This window comes from Solea senegalensis, linkage group LG5 (assembly GCF_019176455.1).
Source record: "Solea senegalensis isolate Sse05_10M linkage group LG5, IFAPA_SoseM_1, whole genome shotgun sequence".
Taxonomy (NCBI): Eukaryota; Metazoa; Chordata; class Actinopteri; order Pleuronectiformes; family Soleidae; genus Solea; species Solea senegalensis.
This window is the reverse complement of record NC_058025.1, coordinates 20,537,561-20,556,164: the sequence shown is the minus strand read 5'-3', so window position 1 is coordinate 20,556,164 and position 18,604 is coordinate 20,537,561. Positions and strand designations below refer to the sequence as shown.

Sequence of the window (18,604 nt, the reverse complement as noted above, 5' to 3'; positions counted from 1 at the left end):
CATTCCAGTTCACTTTAGGTCATGTCTGAAGGCAGTTGTAAAGACTTTCTTCATTTTACAGCTTTGACCCCAAACACTAGACTTTCATGTCTGTGCTAATGGTGAGGTGCTTTTTTTTTAATAATGAATGAGATTTTGTTTCTTTAGGTCATAACCTTTAACTATGCCATTTGCCACCTTTTGCACATAGAATATACCACTTGCGTCAGAAAGGTGATCGTGCCACAGAGGAATGCAGTAATTACACAGGAAGGAAGCTTTGCTCCAAACTCTCATCTGTTCCTGCAGGGTATTTGCTTATTTCTCTATTAACAGTTTCCCAATTAGCTAATTGATGGGTACATCGATAGATGAGGTGAGGTGGCTTTTAATGTATAATGGTTGTGTGTGTGTGTGTCAGAAATGGAATAATGCCAAAGGCGATTGAGGCTAATGGATTTTGAAATAGATTTATTTACATGTACATTGTACATTGTGTGTGCTAACACGAGTGAATACAGTTGTGTGTCCAGTTTCCTCAGATACTTTGACAAATATTGAATCTCAATGAATACGAGTACATTTTTATGAAGCACCAAGGGAAGCGGAACGTGGATTTTTATCGACTTTGTCTTCAGTCAGTGGGAACGCAAGGTGAACACCTTCATTTGTGGTTGCCTTATTTATGGCAGTGACATTTGGTGTTTGTAGCAAACTTGTATTTTTCTTAGAATAGAGCTCAGTAATTTTACTCAGCAATGGGGTCAATTGAAGAATCTGCAATGGCTGTAAAATTGTCAGTGAGCTCCATGGTGTTGCCGTTTCTTTCTTTCTCTGACTCATTTTGTTTCAGTTCCAGAAAAGAAAACAACACAGGGAAGAGCAACCACTGGCAGTGTGTGTGATGTTAATTTAGAGATAACTTTTTTAGAGGGTTCACCTTGGTTCAAAAGTCCTGCGTGTATATGCTAATTTAAGAATCAAAAAGGCTCAATTTAGTCAGCAACACTGGCTTGGAAGGCTTTTATTCTGTTCCACTCCTGAAGTGTGGACTTTTTTCGACAGAGGTGAAGAGATCAGGGTCCAAGACAATCATTGAGATTAAATATCTCTTTTGCGTGGTCGCCTTGACCAAGAAAGTAGCAAATAAAGCACATAAAACAAAGCAAAAACCCATGATCATGTTAAACACCAGTGAAACAAGGACACAGACAAATGTTCTCATGGTTTGGTCACCCATAGTAAAGACACACTGGTGCCAATAAGCCATTACGGAGAGCAGGTACATTTCCAGAGCTGGTGGTGTGAAAAACACCTAATGCACTCTATTGTCTTCATAGTTTTGGATACATCATAATGTAGTTAATTTGAGCTGTAAATGAAGTTGCTATTATTTCCTGAGAAAACTGTGTCCCAGTGGCAAAAAAGAACAACAATAGATCAATATAAATGTGGATGGAACTGTTTATTGTATCACCCTTTACAGCAAAATCAAAGCTCTTTTGGATCAGCATCATTATAACATCAACACAAAACTTTATTTCCCATTTAAAACAGATCAAATTAACAGAAACAAATGCATCATAGCCAAATACAGAAGACGAGACGACAACAAGAGATTCAACAAATGTTAATGTGAAGGCAGCTAACGTCCAATTACACTTGCTGCCATATGCTTCAAAAATGAAAATACCACTGAAATGCTCATGTCAGTGTCAACCTCATGTGACGGCAAGAGGATGACAGTTGAGCGCAGACAGTCGCTTAACTCCGAAAGATGAAGATGATAAATAAAAATGAAATCATTCGATTTCTGATAAATACAAACTCTACATCCTCATTATAAAAAAGGATAATAATCTGCTTTGCTTTCCCATCAGTTCTTCTCAAATCTCAGCGTTTATTGATTTTATTAGTTGAGATGCTTCGTCAGTCTGTTGAGGTGAAAAGGTCACAGTCAGAGAAAAGAGAGAATCAGAGTCAAATATGTTCCAGACAATTACCCGCAAATGAGAAGCTGAGACTCTGTGTGTGTGTGTGTGTGTGTGTGTGGGAGAGAGGCAAACTGCTTGTATTGTAACAGAAGGATTGAATTGTACAGAAGAGCAGAAAGCTCCGTTTTTCACTGTCAGCACTTTCACAACACTGGGTCAGCACACGTGTGTGCATACATGTGAATACCTGTGCCTTCCTGGGATGGTGGTCTAGTTTCTTTGCTTACGGGACACAGAGACACACACACACACACACACACACAGTCTTGTCTCCATAACTCCGGGACATAAGAGTGCCTGCGATTCATTTCCTGGAAATTTAGTTTAGCATCAACCCCATCTGTCACTTCAATACTGAATACACGTCTTCAACCTTAAAACGTATTGACTTGGATTATGAGGACATGTGTTTTGTCCCCATAAGACACACACACGTTGGACACTGGCCTAATCCTGACCCTGACCCTAACCGTAAAAAATATCTTCACCTTAAAATGTGGTCATTTACATTGTGGGGACTTGATTTTTGTCCCCACAAGGAAGACAAGTCCCCATAATGTGACTGTGTAAACAGTTTTAGGTCCCCACAACATTAGTAATACCCACACACACACGCACACACACACAGTCCCTAGGCTTATCTCTGTGCAGTGTGGAGCAGCTTTTGAAGGCAGTGGGGAGACCGATGTTGACAAGCCACTTAATAATTCCCTTGGACAGCCATGAAATTCTTTCCTTTTCTCTCTCTGTCTCTCTTTCTGTCTCCTTTGCTCTCGCTGTAATATTTCTCTTCCTGCTGTGTTCCTTATCAGTTTTTTGTTTCTGTTTTCACTCCCCGTTTCTGTCGAATTTTGCTCCTCTGTGTCAGTTGTTTCCCACTCTCTACGTTTGCCAATCTTTCTTTTCTGATTTTTGAACTCCGGCTGGTATTAACACAGGCTTTAACCAAGTAATAGGATATGACTTTAGAATAAAGGCAGTTTACATACGCTATTCCTGACCTGGTCATGTGAGATTGTTAAGCCAATCTCCCACTATTACTAAAAGTGAAGAATCTATTACAACACTCTTTTTTGTATTCTTTTGACGGAACTGAATCTGCACCAAAATCCATTAGATTTATTTCAGTATAGATCCATGCATTATTCTCCAGACAAATAAGAAATAAGTTTATCTAACTTGCAATTCAAAAATCTTGACTCTGAAGCGTTATTTGGATTTGCAGCAAAGTATAATGGGCTCTATACCCCCAGGCCCCTCCCCTCCACAAAGTGTGTGGGAATTCATGTGGAGGATAAAGTGATAGAATGAATGTATAAACATGTAACACAGTGAGAATGTCACTAACGTGGGGTGAATGTTGTTATGAATCACACAAAACGAGTGTATGTCCAGTGGACTGAAAGCCACAGTATGTACAAACGTACAAACAGTATATATGTCATATGTAAATGAAGACACTTCCTGCGCTTCACTTGGAGGATGTTTTTCGTTCTTTATCTCTCTTTGCCTGAAGATAGCAGAGATGTAAACATGATGTTATCTGTGGCATTTCGAAGAGATTACTGCCCCAGAATTCACAGTATACATCTTGTAAAGACTACGCATTGACACAAACACATAGAAATTACATTTGTTGTCTTTATCTCTTGTCATCCCTCTCTTCTTCCTCTCTGAGCTTTTATCCCTCCATCAGCTCTCCAGCCCTCAAGGTGAAAGGAGGATTTCTTTTTTCTCTATACATCTGCTTGCCTTCTTTGTGCCCTTCATCATCCTCTCCTACACTCCCTCTTTCATCTTTCCCATGCTTTTAATCCTGTTTGTCCCCACCCTTCCTCCCTCCTCTTCCTCACCTGTTTGTCACTTTCACCCTGCAACTGTCTTCTGTCATTTTGCAAACATCACGTGTATCTCTGGTATCTGCTCTTGATTTCAGGTCAGGCTGAGTGATTTGTTCAATCGAGGGAAAACTGAGAGAAATGCAGATTAGGAACGTGTGTGTGTGTGTGTGTGTGTGTGTGCGTGCACCTAGTATTCCTCATACTGTGGGGACCAATATCTGTTTACACCGTTACATTATGGGGACAAAAATCAAGTCCTCATAATATAAATGACTACATTTAAAGATGAAGACATGTTTTAAAGTCAGGGTTAATTTACATTACATTACACGTCATTTAGCAGACGCTTTTATCCAAAGCGACTTACAATGGAATTAAGTACAATCAGCGAGGGGTGGAATCGAACCTGCGACCATTGCGACCATGATGTTTTTCGCACATTAGGTACCGGTCTTAACCACTGAGCCACCTCCACCCCCAAGTTAAGCCTAGGGTCAGGTTTAGGCCAGTAGTAATTATGGTTAAGGTTAAAGTAAGTATCCAGGAAATGAATGCAAGTCAATGCAATGTCCTCTGAATTCATGGAAACCAGTGTGTGTGTGTGTGTGTATTAGAGAGCACAACAGAGATCTCATTAAGTAAAGGTCACATTGCTGTGTGTGGTTAAAGGATGGGGCATCCCGCAACTTGTCAACAGTCACATGTCCTTAAAGTCTTGAGAGTTTGTGCTTGCGTGTGTGTGTGTGTGTGTGTGTGTGTGTATAAAAGACAGAGTGGGTTTGTTGTGCTATTTTGTTTGAAGGAGCTAATCAAATGTAATCACGTTGATTATAATAATTGTGAGGTATATAATCATCTCTCTCTCTCTTTGTGTTTTATTTTTCTCTTAAGGACACAGACGTGGTGAACACAGCCATCCTGACGGGGCGACGCATTGCCATTCCAGTCAAACTGGTTACCGTGGAAATGGATGGGCAGGTGAGGGAAGTGGACGACTCGGTCACCTGCAGGTCAACAGACGTGGACGTCCTCAAGGTGCGCTTTAAAAATAACACACACCTTTTTTTCTTTTTTTTTTTTTTAATTGAACGAGTCATGTTTTGTGCCGCATTTCAGAGTAAAAAAAAATTATTTCCAGCGGGGTGATCTTTACTCACTTAGCATATAGTTATGGTAATCAGAAAAGTTACACGCTTTTTGGTTTGCACAGCACCTCATTTTTAGTTTTCTAGCTGAACATGTGCCTCGGTAAAAAGTGGCCGCCTTTGGCAATTCACGAAAAACATATTCGGTCACGGTCTGCCAAGTCTGTGAAATATGGATTAAGAAATAATTTCTCATGATCCTGAGAAACATTTTAATTTTTAAATATATATATATACATATATATATATATATGTATATATATATATGTATATATATATGTATATATATATAAATATGTATACATATATATATAATAGAGAAAAGGATGTCATATCAGCACAGGGAGGTAAACTGTGGATATTTTACATAGTGAGAAATACATCTTGAGTCATCATTGTAACTCAAAATCTCAGGGTTTGTGTTCCCTTTACTCTTAACGCGACAGTGTGTGCACAAATAGGACACTTAACACAGTAGGAACTGCTCTTGAAGGGGCAACACACTTTGATTTTATGTAGATTGTGTCCAAAAAAGTCTCTCTGTGGTTCTTTGGCCAGTGGTCTCTCTGTAGTGTGGTTTGGTTTTGCATCCGTAGTTCAGTCATTCATTTTGCTCTATATGGAGATCACAACATCCCACAATAATACTAAAACATTAACTAACTAACACACTCATGTGTTAAACTCTAACATAACAACATACCGACTTAGCTCATTAAAGACCAAGAATACCTTTAAAGAAATACTTATACATAAACAAGCCAATGCAGGAAACTGACGATGGATTCCTCTTGTGCTACGATCCTAGTGCCTTTAGGGCCTGAAATGAAATGCACCCTCGCTGTGACAGCTTCAATATGAAGCCAATTTCCTGCTACAAGCCAACAGGAGTGGTGCTGTTTAAATACGATCAATAACAACACGGTGAAAATGGAAGGAACTAATTCAGATGAATGTGTTGCAAGTGTGTGCTTTGTGCGTGTACATGTATAAAAAGAAATGGATAACATTGTACATAGAAAGGATGCTTTCTCGTTTATTTTCTTTTGGGATCTTAGTGGGGAACGATTCTCAGTTAAATTGAAATGTGTTTTCTACTTTATTCTGCTCAGCACCTTTGCCACATTTTTGACCACCTGACGCTCAAATCCCTTATTGTCCATAGTTTACACCATAGGCTCTATGGAAAAATGCATCTAATCCCCAGGTCCAGAGACTGAAGCCTATTCCAAAGTGTCTGAAACCTGTGTTCACTTAATTGGCCATCAGGAGACAACTTCCCATTCCCACTGGTCAAAAAACTCATTTAATCCCAGTTTTAAATGGGTTTTTCACTCATGGGAATGTGTTTAATAGGCATTAAACTCACAGGTCAAATGACACTGTAACATGTGCAGGTTTTTATAAGCTTCAGATCTGATCAGCGTCAGTGGGAACATGAGAACCAGCTGAACCCGTTAATTACTTCTTCATCTGCTTGATTTTTATGTCCATTAGCATCAATGTTTGTAGTGATATCTACCGTTTAAGACTTGGGACAGCACTCAATTGATGTCAATTTTTTATCACAAGGTTAGTGTTCTTTTTGGCCGAGCTGTTGCAACAACTAGTAACGTTAGAAAAACTGCAACACCACACCAGATCTAGCTAGACCGGAAACAAAACAACAGGCACGCGAGCCGGCCAAAGAGTAGTAGGTTAATGTTATGTTTTGAGCGGATGGCGAGCGCTGTGTGCTTCTCCGTATCCAATGCAGCCTGGACCCAAGTAATGATGTATGCAGTGTTACCAGCCAAGCTGGCTGACCCTCGAACCGTAGTAAGGAGATCACCGAAGACCGCTAGCTCCTTTAGCTCGGATTAGCTTATTACGGCAACAACACATTAAACCACGGGACTCCGTGCACTTTATTCACAGCACTGCAGGGTGACACACAGACGCTCTTATTATTGTGCGGCGCTCACAATAAGAGGAATAACTGAAATGAAGGGACATTTAGAATAGATAAAAATGTGCGATTAATTGCAATTAAACTATGACATCAATGCGATTAATCACGATTCAATATTTGAATCGTTTGACAGCACTAAAAAAAAGTAACCACCCTAACATTATCACTGAGGGTTGTTTGTTTAATTTTGTTCACAGCATTGCATGACATCATAATTCTCCCTTGGGTAAGACTGATTTTTCTTGTGCTGTCCAATAGTTCTTTGGTTGCAGGTGATGATCCCTCAGTTAGGCTCACCTCTTACCTTTCCTAAATTTAATCCATTCTGTTTTCTATAGAACAATATGAGACTGGACAAAATACTATGATTGACACAGAGCAAAAAAGGCTCAACAGATGAGATGAAAGTAACAGCATACTATAAATGCCATGAATATTTCTCAAAACTAAAGACCAAAGTTGACCCCAACATGAAAACAAGGCCAAAAGGTCAAGGTGTTTTTCAAACACACTACCACTCACTCTGCTGCCACCAGCATGCGTGTTACTAAAGCTGTCTTTGTCTTCATTTGTTAAAAGATTCTGAGGCATCACTTTCTCATGGACTTCAAACATTATACGTCTCACAATTGGGACAGAACATATCAATTTATCATCTGCATGTTTACTTGGGCAGTCCATGGCCAAGTGGAAAGGTTTGTAACTGGAAGGTTGCCAGTTTGAGTCCCCACCAGGTCAGGGGGCTGGGTTAGCGCTTAATAAGGTACCCAATCCCCATTGCTCATTGTTAATTGGGCACTCTAAACTGACCCCATCCACGGGGTCCCAAGCCTGGATAAATTGGGTCATTGCATCAGGAAGGGCCAAGAAGCTGAAACCAAACAAAAAACCAAACAAAACAAAACAAACTGCATGATTACTAACAATTAAGACTAAAAATTAGAGTTAAAGATGGGGTAGACGACACATTTTTGTGGTAACATCAGTTATTATAATGTAATTTAACTGGTATAAGAGAGACTTGTACATATCCATTAGTCTCTGTTTCCTGTCTTGGGAATTTGAAAAGGCTTTCTCCAATCAGAGCACTTCAGAAAGAGTTCAGAGTTCTGTCTATTGTATCTATTGGCTGTTCATCTATACAGCTGCTCATATGTGTACCTTCTATCTGAAAAGAAGTGTGGTTGTGCTGTTCAGAGAATCTGGCTTTTCAGAAAGAGGGACGTGTCTTTCTGAACTGCCCTGTGTTCTGCCAAAGTCTGTAGAATTATTGATCAATAACAATAAAAACAGTTTCATGGTGAAATGTTCCTCTTTGCCATTTTCATCCTGTTGTCAAAATGATAAATATGTTATATTCAAAATGTCTGCTTTCAGGCAAAGGATAGGGTCGCAGACTTTTGATATACTGTATATAGTTTTTAGCAGTGCAGAAACATTAAGTGCTTTTATTTTGAAATCGAAACACACACAACAGATACAACCACTGATCTGCTGCTCAGTGGAGCTAAGCTGTTTAATCATGCTCTTCTTAGCAAGTGAGACAAAAGGGAGGGAGAAAATGGAATCATTTGGTAGGTGTAAAGTTTAAAAAAATAAAAAATAAAACACAAAGCAACTTTTGGAAAACACCACAAGATTCACACATTTATTCAGGAAGTGAACCAAAGCTCATAAACCCATGCTGCTCCACGACATAATCAAATTAGGTATTTAGTTGTTGTTTTGATGAGGGGATTATTGAGATATTGAGATATATCAATAGATATTAGATATATAGATATAGATATTATTAGATATATTTTGAAATTTTGTGAAAACCACTACTCCTGAACACTCACTTTTTCTCACTTGGCCACACTAGATACTCATTGGCCAGCAAGTAATTTGAGTTTGGGAGCCCTGGTGTAATGCTAACATGAAACAGCACCATCCCTGTCTGACTCCAGGTCAGAAGCTGGTTTGCTCACATCAAAAGCTTGCAATAATTTCCCTGCTTTGGGATCAATAAAGTAAATCTATATATATATATCTTCCTTTCTACATTGACTCCCTAAAGGTTTTCATAGAAATAATTAAGAGAATGGAAGTCATTTGTATCATATCACATCATGTCAATGACAAAACATTAACTGTTTAGAAAAATCTCTTTAAATATGTAAGTGTGAACTATAAACTCATTAAAACTGTTTTAGCTGTTGCAAGTTACAAGCAAGTTCTAATTTGATTTCACATTGTATTCCATTAACCAAAACTTTGCCTCAATTACTCATGGTGAATAAAGGCTTGCAGGATAGATTGTAGAGAGCTTTTCCTCTATGCTCCTAATGCAAGTATGGATGCAAACGACTGGCTGAACCCGTCAGTGGCTGCTTTGGAATTCACTGCTGCAGGTCTTGTTGTTCTGTTTAGCCCATTTTCCCGTGACAACAACATAAGCAGCAGTGATGTACAACATAGATAATAACTTCTGCCCTCCCTCCCTCCTGTCTCCTCTCATTCTCTGTCAGTGTAAACTATCTTGTTAAGTTCCCCAGAGACGCTGTCATTTCTGATGCGAGTATGTGTCACTGTTGATGACTCAGCAGTATGTGTAGGTCACTGGTGTCAAAACTCCAAGGGGACAGACAGGGGACATGTGCACGCGTACACATAAATTAGTACCATCATCCTGACCTCGCGCAAGTCAGTCTTGGACAAGGAGAGGTAAAGGACTTTAGAATTAAGTTAAGCAGCGAACAGAGAGAGGAAATTAGTGAACAAGAAGACAGGAAATGTTGAGAGAGACAGAAAAGACATTAGTGGCAAATATTTTGACCGAAGAAACTGAACTCATTCTAGCTTAAAGCAACTGCATATGTGGGTATTAATGCTGTTTGACTCGTAGTCTAACCTGTAGGTTAAAGAGATGCATTGTCCCACTCACTGAACCAAAACACACCTGAACACTATAATCCTCATGATCCCAGGCTTTAGGAACAGGAAGCACTGTCACTGTAGCAAACACACCAAACTCTTTATTAATTGAAGGTCAACGTTGAAAGTCAGTCTTTTTAATCATCTACAGTTCAGTCTTACTGTTGAACTTGTTGAGCTTGACTCTGGCAGTTTAAGGTATACTGACATCACACAAGCCCTGTGTTTTGCCACAATTTCGATTGTAAATCAAATGACTTCACAATCTCGACCTTGGAAAGCAAAGGTGGAATTGAGGATTTAACCACGCCCCCAGTGTAATGTCCCACAGGCGTGCCATAGGGGAAAAAACAAAGCTAACCCCAAAGCTACTGCCAACTAATAGTAACCATGGCAACTGCTGATTTGGGCAACACATTTGGACCGAACTCAAACCTCCTCTGTTTTTCTCTGACATCACCGGTGTGGAAACTCTTGTGTCCTCATTTGGAGCGAAACTTCCTCAAAATTCAACTTGCACTAAATTGATAACTAGCGCGAGGCGTGTTGTAGCATCAGACATGTGATCATATTTGGTGGTGGAAAACCCAGGTTTAAAACATTTACTGGTTATTGTTACATTGGTATTGTTAATTAATTATTTCAATTTCACAATCATGCCTGAGTGTGGTACATTGCAAACACATGATAAACATCATATTATCACTCACTACACCATGTAGACAATCAAAATGAGTTATCATAATATAAAAACAATAATCTAAGAAACTATGAGTCTAAAAATGGCAGACCCATCTGCGCTAAGAGAGAGAAGAAGAAAAAAGAATCGAATCAAATCGTGACCTTAAAATTGAAAATCAACATTGTGTCCAGTCCTAGGTGACATTGGGTGAGGTCCAACATACACATCACACACACTGGGAGAACATGAACAAAAAGAAGGTCCCTGGTCAGACCAGGATTCAAACCAACAACCATCTTGCTGTGAGGAACTACCATGAGGAAAAAAAGACGTCTGCTGTTGTCCTTGACAGTCTCTCCTACATGCTATCATGTTTCCTGTTCCTGTTCACATGCAAAGATCATCGTGTAGACACAGACACACCCAGGAGGTTTGAGTGGTAATTGGTTCGTGTGGAGATTCCTTTAGTGATGTCGTCCATAATTGAATTTGACAAGGAGGAAGAGACAAAAAGGCTCACCAGTGATAGAGGACAGAGTGTGTGTGTGTGTGCGTGCATGCGTGTCTGTCTTTGAGGGACATTTTGGGTGTGCTTCTATATGTGTTTGGACAGATACAAAGCAGATTAAAAATTGATCTGTGTCAGGTTTAAAAAGCGGTCGCAGAGTCTGACACACACAACATGTATGCACACACACACACATTAACAAAGACACCCACACACATATATCTGTCCTTGGGAAGACAACCGTGTCTTCAAAGAAATGTATTCTATTCTCCATTTAACGCTCCCCTTCAATCAGTTTACAGCGTAATCAGCTTGTTTTCCTCAGTGCTAGACTTAACAATACTTCAGTGCCTCGTTGGGAAATTGATGAACACTCACTAACTGTTGCCAATCTCGTTTACCTGCAACTCTCCTCCTCCCACAGTGTGCTTTGCAGCTTTTGTGGCTTCTATTGGCTTAAAGTCTTACTTTTCGTGCATATGTGGAACCACAGTTAAAACACGTTGTCGTAGTAAGACAGAGGGACGAAAGTCACATGGATGCAGTATTCTGATGGTCACTAAGCATTCAATGTCAATGGAGTAGGTAGATAACTGTACATTTACAACATAGACAAACTAGTAGTAAATCATGGTCACCATTTCTAATTATTTCCACTTCATTTCCAGAGAACTTTTATTTGTGTGTGACATCAGGAATAAAGAAAATTGCACATGCTGTGATAAAGGCAATGTTCCTGTAAAATGACAGAAAACCACTAAAGGAATGATGTCAGGATTCCATCAGTGCTGATCAGTGCACCTTTTCCCCTCATTTACTGGCTTTATTTTGTTTTTAACACTATGCATTAACGGTGATCATTAGTATTGCAGTCAGCACATGTATCATATCAAATTTAGTCAGAGAACAATAAAAAGAAATGATTAAGCAGGTTTTTGTGACACTGAATCCCTCAACTCCCTCTGGATTTAACAGCAACACTGTTACTGTCATTCCCTTTGAGTTCATCTCCAGACACTGCTGAGTGCTGTTCATTTAAAACAAGGGTAGGCAACTTTTTTTTTTTTTTTTGATCTATAATTCAATGGTAACCTTTCAGCATAATGAAAATGAAGTGATCTGGGAGAGAACAAGACTTCCACACTTACTCAATAGTTTTTTTTTTTTTTAAGCCTTGGCGAAATGTGGCTTATGACAGATTTTGACCAATCACAGGACAGTTCAGAGAAAGAGAGGGCACTCCTATTGGCTGTTCTATGCAGCTTCATTCAGCAGAAAAGGGGACGTGTAACAATAACTGCTTAGGCTTCAAAGAGACCTTGTAAAAGGGAGAGTAATAAAAGAAAATCTGACAAAATATGCATAAAAACAAACAAGCAATGCCATTCTAACAACCCTAGGATGAGACTCATCTGTCATCTAGTTCTTATTTCCCGTCTGTTGCAGCTTTAAAGCTTTAGGAGTTAATGCAGCTAACACTTAATAATCCCACTCAGAGCAAATATACTGTATCTCTACATGTTGTCTCTATACCTTGTTTCTTTACCCCTCTCCATTGCTGCAGGTTTGTGATGCCAGGATTGGCTATAAAAAAAGTGCATAATATATGTTGGGTGATATATATACACCACGGTATAATGTTCTGTCCTCTTGCACTGAATCTGAAGTCAATCTATCATAGCTTTCATTCTATACTTCACTGTAAGTCGCCCTGGGAGTCTGTGTACATGCATCAAAGTCACAAGGACAATTTCCTGCACATTTATTGCTCTTGGCAAATAAATTGATTCTTAGTGCTTCACTACAACTTTAAAGGTTTGGAGCTGCTGATTAAAACAGATAAAACTTAATTCAAAAATTAATCATGTCTTGAATGTTTAAAGTCCCTGCCAGGTGTATACATACAGTGCATTCTGTTTTGAAGTACACACTAAGCCGATAAGTCAGCATTCTCTTCTGGCAGCAGAAGAAAATGAAGAGGATCCTCTCATTTGCACCGTTTTAATCTGATGAAAGGACACAAATAAACGATAATCACTGTCACCTGCATTGGGGTTATTTGTTTATTTAATTCTCAAGCTGGACCTTAGAGATTCTGTGAGTGCATCAGCATAAAGGTGAAACAAAGAATTCAAGACAATGTGAGTTATGTGTCAACTAAGTGGTGTATTTAATTGCCTTTTTCCAAAGTAACTAATGCAGTAAATCAACTTAAACCAAAAACTCTCATAGCCATATATGCTGTCTGTGGGAGCTGCAAATCTCTTACAATGATGTCGGAAGAGATTTGTTCCCGCTGTAAATCAACCATTACCATCTCACATGTTCCTCAGCAGCACACCATGACATTTACATGCAGATCTTCCTGCTGAGCTACTTTAGAATTGAAAAGGCAAATTGTCTTCACTGTATCCTTGAAAACGCTACTACTGTGACAGTGCTGCTTCTACTTTAGCAAAATGATCAGGGGTTCCAGTTAAATGTTTATGTCTAAAGTAGACAACTTTAAATGTCTCGTTGGCAGAAAGTAAAGACACTACTTATAGCCATATAATAAGTCTTTTATATGGACTTTAGGCAAAAGACTTGCCATGTGGAGTCTGCCATCAGCAGGCAGAATGAACAAACTAGCCAGAGAGCGTGCACTGATCATTTTCAAGCAAAAGATTACAATGAAAATGAGAGAAAAGAATAAAATCCAGCTGCTCCCACAGCGAAAACTTCATTTACCGGTGCCTCTGAATCAGACTCCATTGACTTTCAATTGCGCGTCTCACATTATCACTGCACGCGTCGGGGGAGGAGGGAGTGTCAGACGTCGCAGATAGGGGGGAGAGGGTGGGACTTTGATGGAGGTCGAGTTGTTCGTGTTCAAATTTTTACCAAGCGCTGTGAGACATGCCAAAAATGTAAAGATTGCTTTAAGGCAAAATTTTGTTTCAACTCATTTATTTTGCAATAAAAAAGGAATTTCAATTGAATGTTGCCTGGATTTTTCAAATAATTCACCATATTAGTAACCACAACAACAAGGAAAACTATTATTTCATTGTAATTTATTACTATACAAATACAGGGCTAACAGGGTGGACACGACAGTAACAGGATGGACAACATGTAACAGTGTATAACAATATATTTCATTTTAACAAGGCAATTTGTTTATGTTATCCCGCCATACTAATACATACATAATGCATAAACAGCATAAACACAGGGAACACTTTCCAGTTTTATATTTGAACCTTTAACTCATTTGTTTTTATCGCCTTTTTATCCAACTGGACGGATCTTTTGTTACAGGTTGGGGCTCTCTCCTGAGGCACACAACCTGGTCATCCCTGTACCAGCTACTGTCCTCTCTTGGACTTGGCCAGTAGAACCATTATTGTGCATACATTTCTCCTTTATATCTTCTTCTACATCCAGGATTCCTGGGGAAGGTTCATCGTCATAGTTCACTATGCACCATTGCCCGACCTTTTCTTGCTTGATGACCTCAGGCCTTGATAGTTCATCATTACAATTTGGGCTTTCCTGTTCTCCCAGGCTTGTCTCTTTCAGCCCGTAGCACCCACAGTCAAGAACACCTCTGTCTGCCTGGCAAAGGCTCGATGTTTAATTGTCCCTGGAGAGAAACTGATGACTTGGTGGATTTTTATAGTTCCTTTGAATGGCACAAATGGGGGTAGAACGTGATGATTTCTTCTCCCCCTGCCATGCGCCTGCTTAAAACACAAGAATGTTGTTACAATTTCGAATGACTATTGGATACATACATACTGTACACAACAATACAAGGATAGAAGGTCATTAGTCACATTAAAGTAAGTTGTTCTTATAGCATCCATTTGTAATGTCACGCACACAGGCAGGGCAAAACCATCAGATAAGTCAACTATCAACTTTCTTCTAGCCTTAGGGGCCCTGGTTTGGGGGTATTTTCTGGCTCCAGGGGACTTTCTGGAGTCGAAGGAGGAGTTAGCTGAAAAGTTGTTGTCGATCGTTCCCTCTGCATTCTCTTCTTTTCTTTCCATTTCTTTCTCTGTACTCTCGTCTCTCTTTCACTGAGGTCTGACACTTTCCTTTTTCTTCCTTCCTCTCTGTCACTTGTCCACCTCTCTTTCTCTTTATTTCGGTATTTTGCCCGTTTTTCAGGGTATGCATCACGCCGTGCCCTGAAAGCGCTGTTGCTTTTCTGTAGCAGACAGCGGTGCCATTCACTGACAAAAAGATGCATGTTGTTTTAATCAGACATTTTGAATGTGTGTAAAAAAAAATTGTACAAAAAATAATAGAAAGAAAGAAAAAAATACAAATAAATGCTGGAAATACTTCATTCATATTCATATCATATCATTCAATTAGCCTTCTTAAGTCCGCCCTGTTATAATGAGTCCACCCTGTTACTGTGCAAAAACAGTAACGAGGAGAAATTTTTGGCTAAAGTTAGCTATAGCTACATATGGGATGAACAACATGCTAGCACGTGATGACCACATATGAGGATTTACAGCATATTTATTTTGATTTTAACATTTGCAAGAAAATATAAATGTCAACAATAAAATAGAGTAACATAATGGACATGTTAAGCTTAGCTAAATAAGTGAGCCCTTCTAAAAGGCTAAAAAAGAGTAGATTGAAGTGAGAGTGATACTTACTCTGCTTCTTATAGAAGATTTCCCTCCAAAAATCTCTGCTACTTTCTGAGGATCATGTGACTCGAGGAATAGTCAGTGGGTGTATTTAAAGGGTTATCCATCAGAGTAACAGAGGGGCAGTCAACACAGCGACATACATTATTTTGAAGTTTTAAGGCTTTAAAAATGAATTCATATAAAAAAATAACAATATCAATAAAATTGATAGATAAGATTATACAACAATAATGAAAAAACTTTTTTTTGTTTTTTATTACTTATAATTGTAACCCTAGTTGGCCTTTTAGAATAAAATCATTTTTAATTGATTCATCCTTTTTATATATTGCTATTTCTTATGATGGGAAGGAGCTTACCATTTAAAATGTGATTTTCTAAATAAATATTAGCATAATTTTAAACAAAATATACCATATAATGTCATGGGGACTGAAATGGCACTATATTTTTTTATTACAAAAAAATATAATTGTAGGAATGATAACATTCTGAAACAGTGGATTCAGTGGATTATTAAAAGATGTGTGTCAAGTTGCGGCTTCTTCTTCCATAGCATTTCCGTAGCATAGCAGTTAGTGAGATGGGCTTCGGCATGACCAGAGGCATCTGTTTTTGTTAAGAATTACTGCCAAAGATTTGTGTCAGACACAGTTTAGTTCTTCTGCAATGCATTTTTTCTTGTCCATTTTCATTCAACGGAGCTTCTCGAAGTAGCAGTAGCAGTAATGAGCCTCTGCAGCAGTGGCTGCATATTAAGTAGCCATGTGTTTCCACTGTGACGTGTAGCTGATTGGCCGAAAAAACAACAAAAGCCCTGGAATGTGGTATCACCACACCCCAACTAGCAATCGATTCACAGCGATCAAACAACCCAAATTCAAACACAAAGTTTATGGTTTTAAGACCCCCACTGTGGTTTGAAGCATTGAGTGGCTTTCATTTCAACCCTGCATATTCTCTAAAAAATGGAAAAAATCTTGGATTTCTTAAAAAAAAAAAAAAATTGGCTTAGGTAACATTAAGAACAAAAAACAGTATTATTTGATTACTATGGGCACAACTCACGACAGACAAGGTACTAACTGTAAAAGAAAGTGAAAGAGAAAAGGTGAGAAAGTGTGTGTGTGTGTGTGTGTGTGTGTGTAGCAGTGGGTAAATTATGGCTGGGGTGTTTTGACATGCCCCATGTCACACTTGTCCTCTCACCTCCATAAAATATACTGGCCTTGATCAATAACTAATTAGCTGCTAATTACCATGCTAAAATACACAGTGGCAATCACATAAACAGACAAACATCCACTTATTGATAACTTAAGTAGGGTCCTGTCACGTTACCCCTTTAAACACTTTCTCTTAGGCTGACCATCACTCAGGGCTTCATCTTTTCTTCAAGGTCAAAATGTTAAAATACAAAAAGTAAAGGCTTTTGAATTGCTTGAGTGGAGAAAAGTGGTAAAAAAAACGTTTTGAATTTCTTGAAATCTTCATGTCCTCAACTATAAACTCGGGCTGTCAAATGAATATATGTCTCTTAATTGTGATAAATCACAGAAGTCTAATAGTTAATTGCAGTTAATCACAATTTTATCACATTTAATATTCTATGAAAGTAACACAGCTCTTAATAATGTAACACAGTGCACTGCACCTTGATACTGAATTAAATGAATGGAAATAAAGCTCCTTAATGAATTGTCAAAAGAAGAGCAATTAACTTGAGGTAACTCAATCTCTTTGCAGTTGAGTTACCTTCAAGCTATTTATTAGTGTTGGGCAGATAAAGGGAAAAAGCTGCAGCATTAACATATGTAAACAGTGTAAAAATCATAAAGGCAGAGTGATTCTGTGTCACAGAGAAGCAGCAGAGTTATTTCTCTCCATCTCTCAGCAGAGCAGAGCTACGGCTGCATTTATTTATTTATTTCACTTCCTGACTAAGTGATTGATCTGCAGTCTTCTTCCTGAAGTCACATTGTGTTCCAGTTTTTTTGTCGCATACACGGCAATCACCATGTGTGACACAGATTCAGAAAGTGGACCTTAATAATGAAATCAATAAACAAAATTAGAGATGGGTAGAATACCACACGAGTGTTCAAGTTAAAGTCATGTGTCACAAGTGTTTCTTTCAGCCATGTTTCCACTTAGTGGTACGGTTTAATTTGTTACAGAAAAGTAAGTATTTCTTTGTGTTTCCATTAGGAATAGTACCAAAATAACCATACCCAACCTATTCTCGGTACCATTCCCTTGGGGTACCAGAGTAAAATGGTATGGTATGGTGTGGGAGGAGCTAGACCAGCTCCCACTACAGTCAGCTGCAGTCTATTCTCTTACAAAGCTTGACATCTTGCTAAGACAGCCGCGCTGTTTCAGACCAAAACCACACCCCCAGAACGTGGACTGTGTTGTGATTGGCCAGCCAACGAGAGCTTTCCCACTGTCCTGTGATTGGCCAGGTACCTGGATGTGACGTAATAGATAGGCCAGCTCTCAGATACACAGCTCCCCCTCTGGCACGGTGGATGCTCTGCATCTCAGCAGCTACAACGAGAGTAGTTCTTCTTCTTCTGCGGTTGAATGTACGCAACCGGATGTGCCCGGACTAGTGCCCGCACCAGGAGGCACTAAGGTGGTGAGAGGAGTGGTGAGGATTTCTGATGACAACATCAACATATGGAAGTGCCGATCCGCTTCGCAGAGCCCAGGAAAACAATAAAACCTTATTTTCTCAGCAGTGGCTGAACTGTTTGTTCTGAAACTTTAGGGTTTCATAAACGAGGTAATGACGCAGATACACACACAAACGCAGCGTTCATTGGAGCTTCCGGTCTATGTTGCCTTTGAACTCCTATGTAAGACTGGACAATTGGTAAATGGTAATTTCAGAACCCACCTCCCATATCTATTGTTGGAAATGC

The 18,604-nt window shown here is 39.1% G+C and overlaps 1 protein-coding gene across 1 annotated transcript in view; it reads left to right on the top strand.

Annotated features, from left to right (window-relative positions):
• Positions 1-18,604, top strand: part of si:dkey-215k6.1 (transmembrane protein 132D) — a 252,999-nt gene that overhangs the window by 200,911 nt on the left and 33,484 nt on the right. Inside the window, exon 6 of the mRNA XM_044027111.1 lies at positions 4,706-4,849. Coding sequence (XP_043883046.1) covers positions 4,706-4,849 — 144 coding nt within the window. The remainder of the gene's footprint in view (positions 1-4,705; positions 4,850-18,604) is intronic.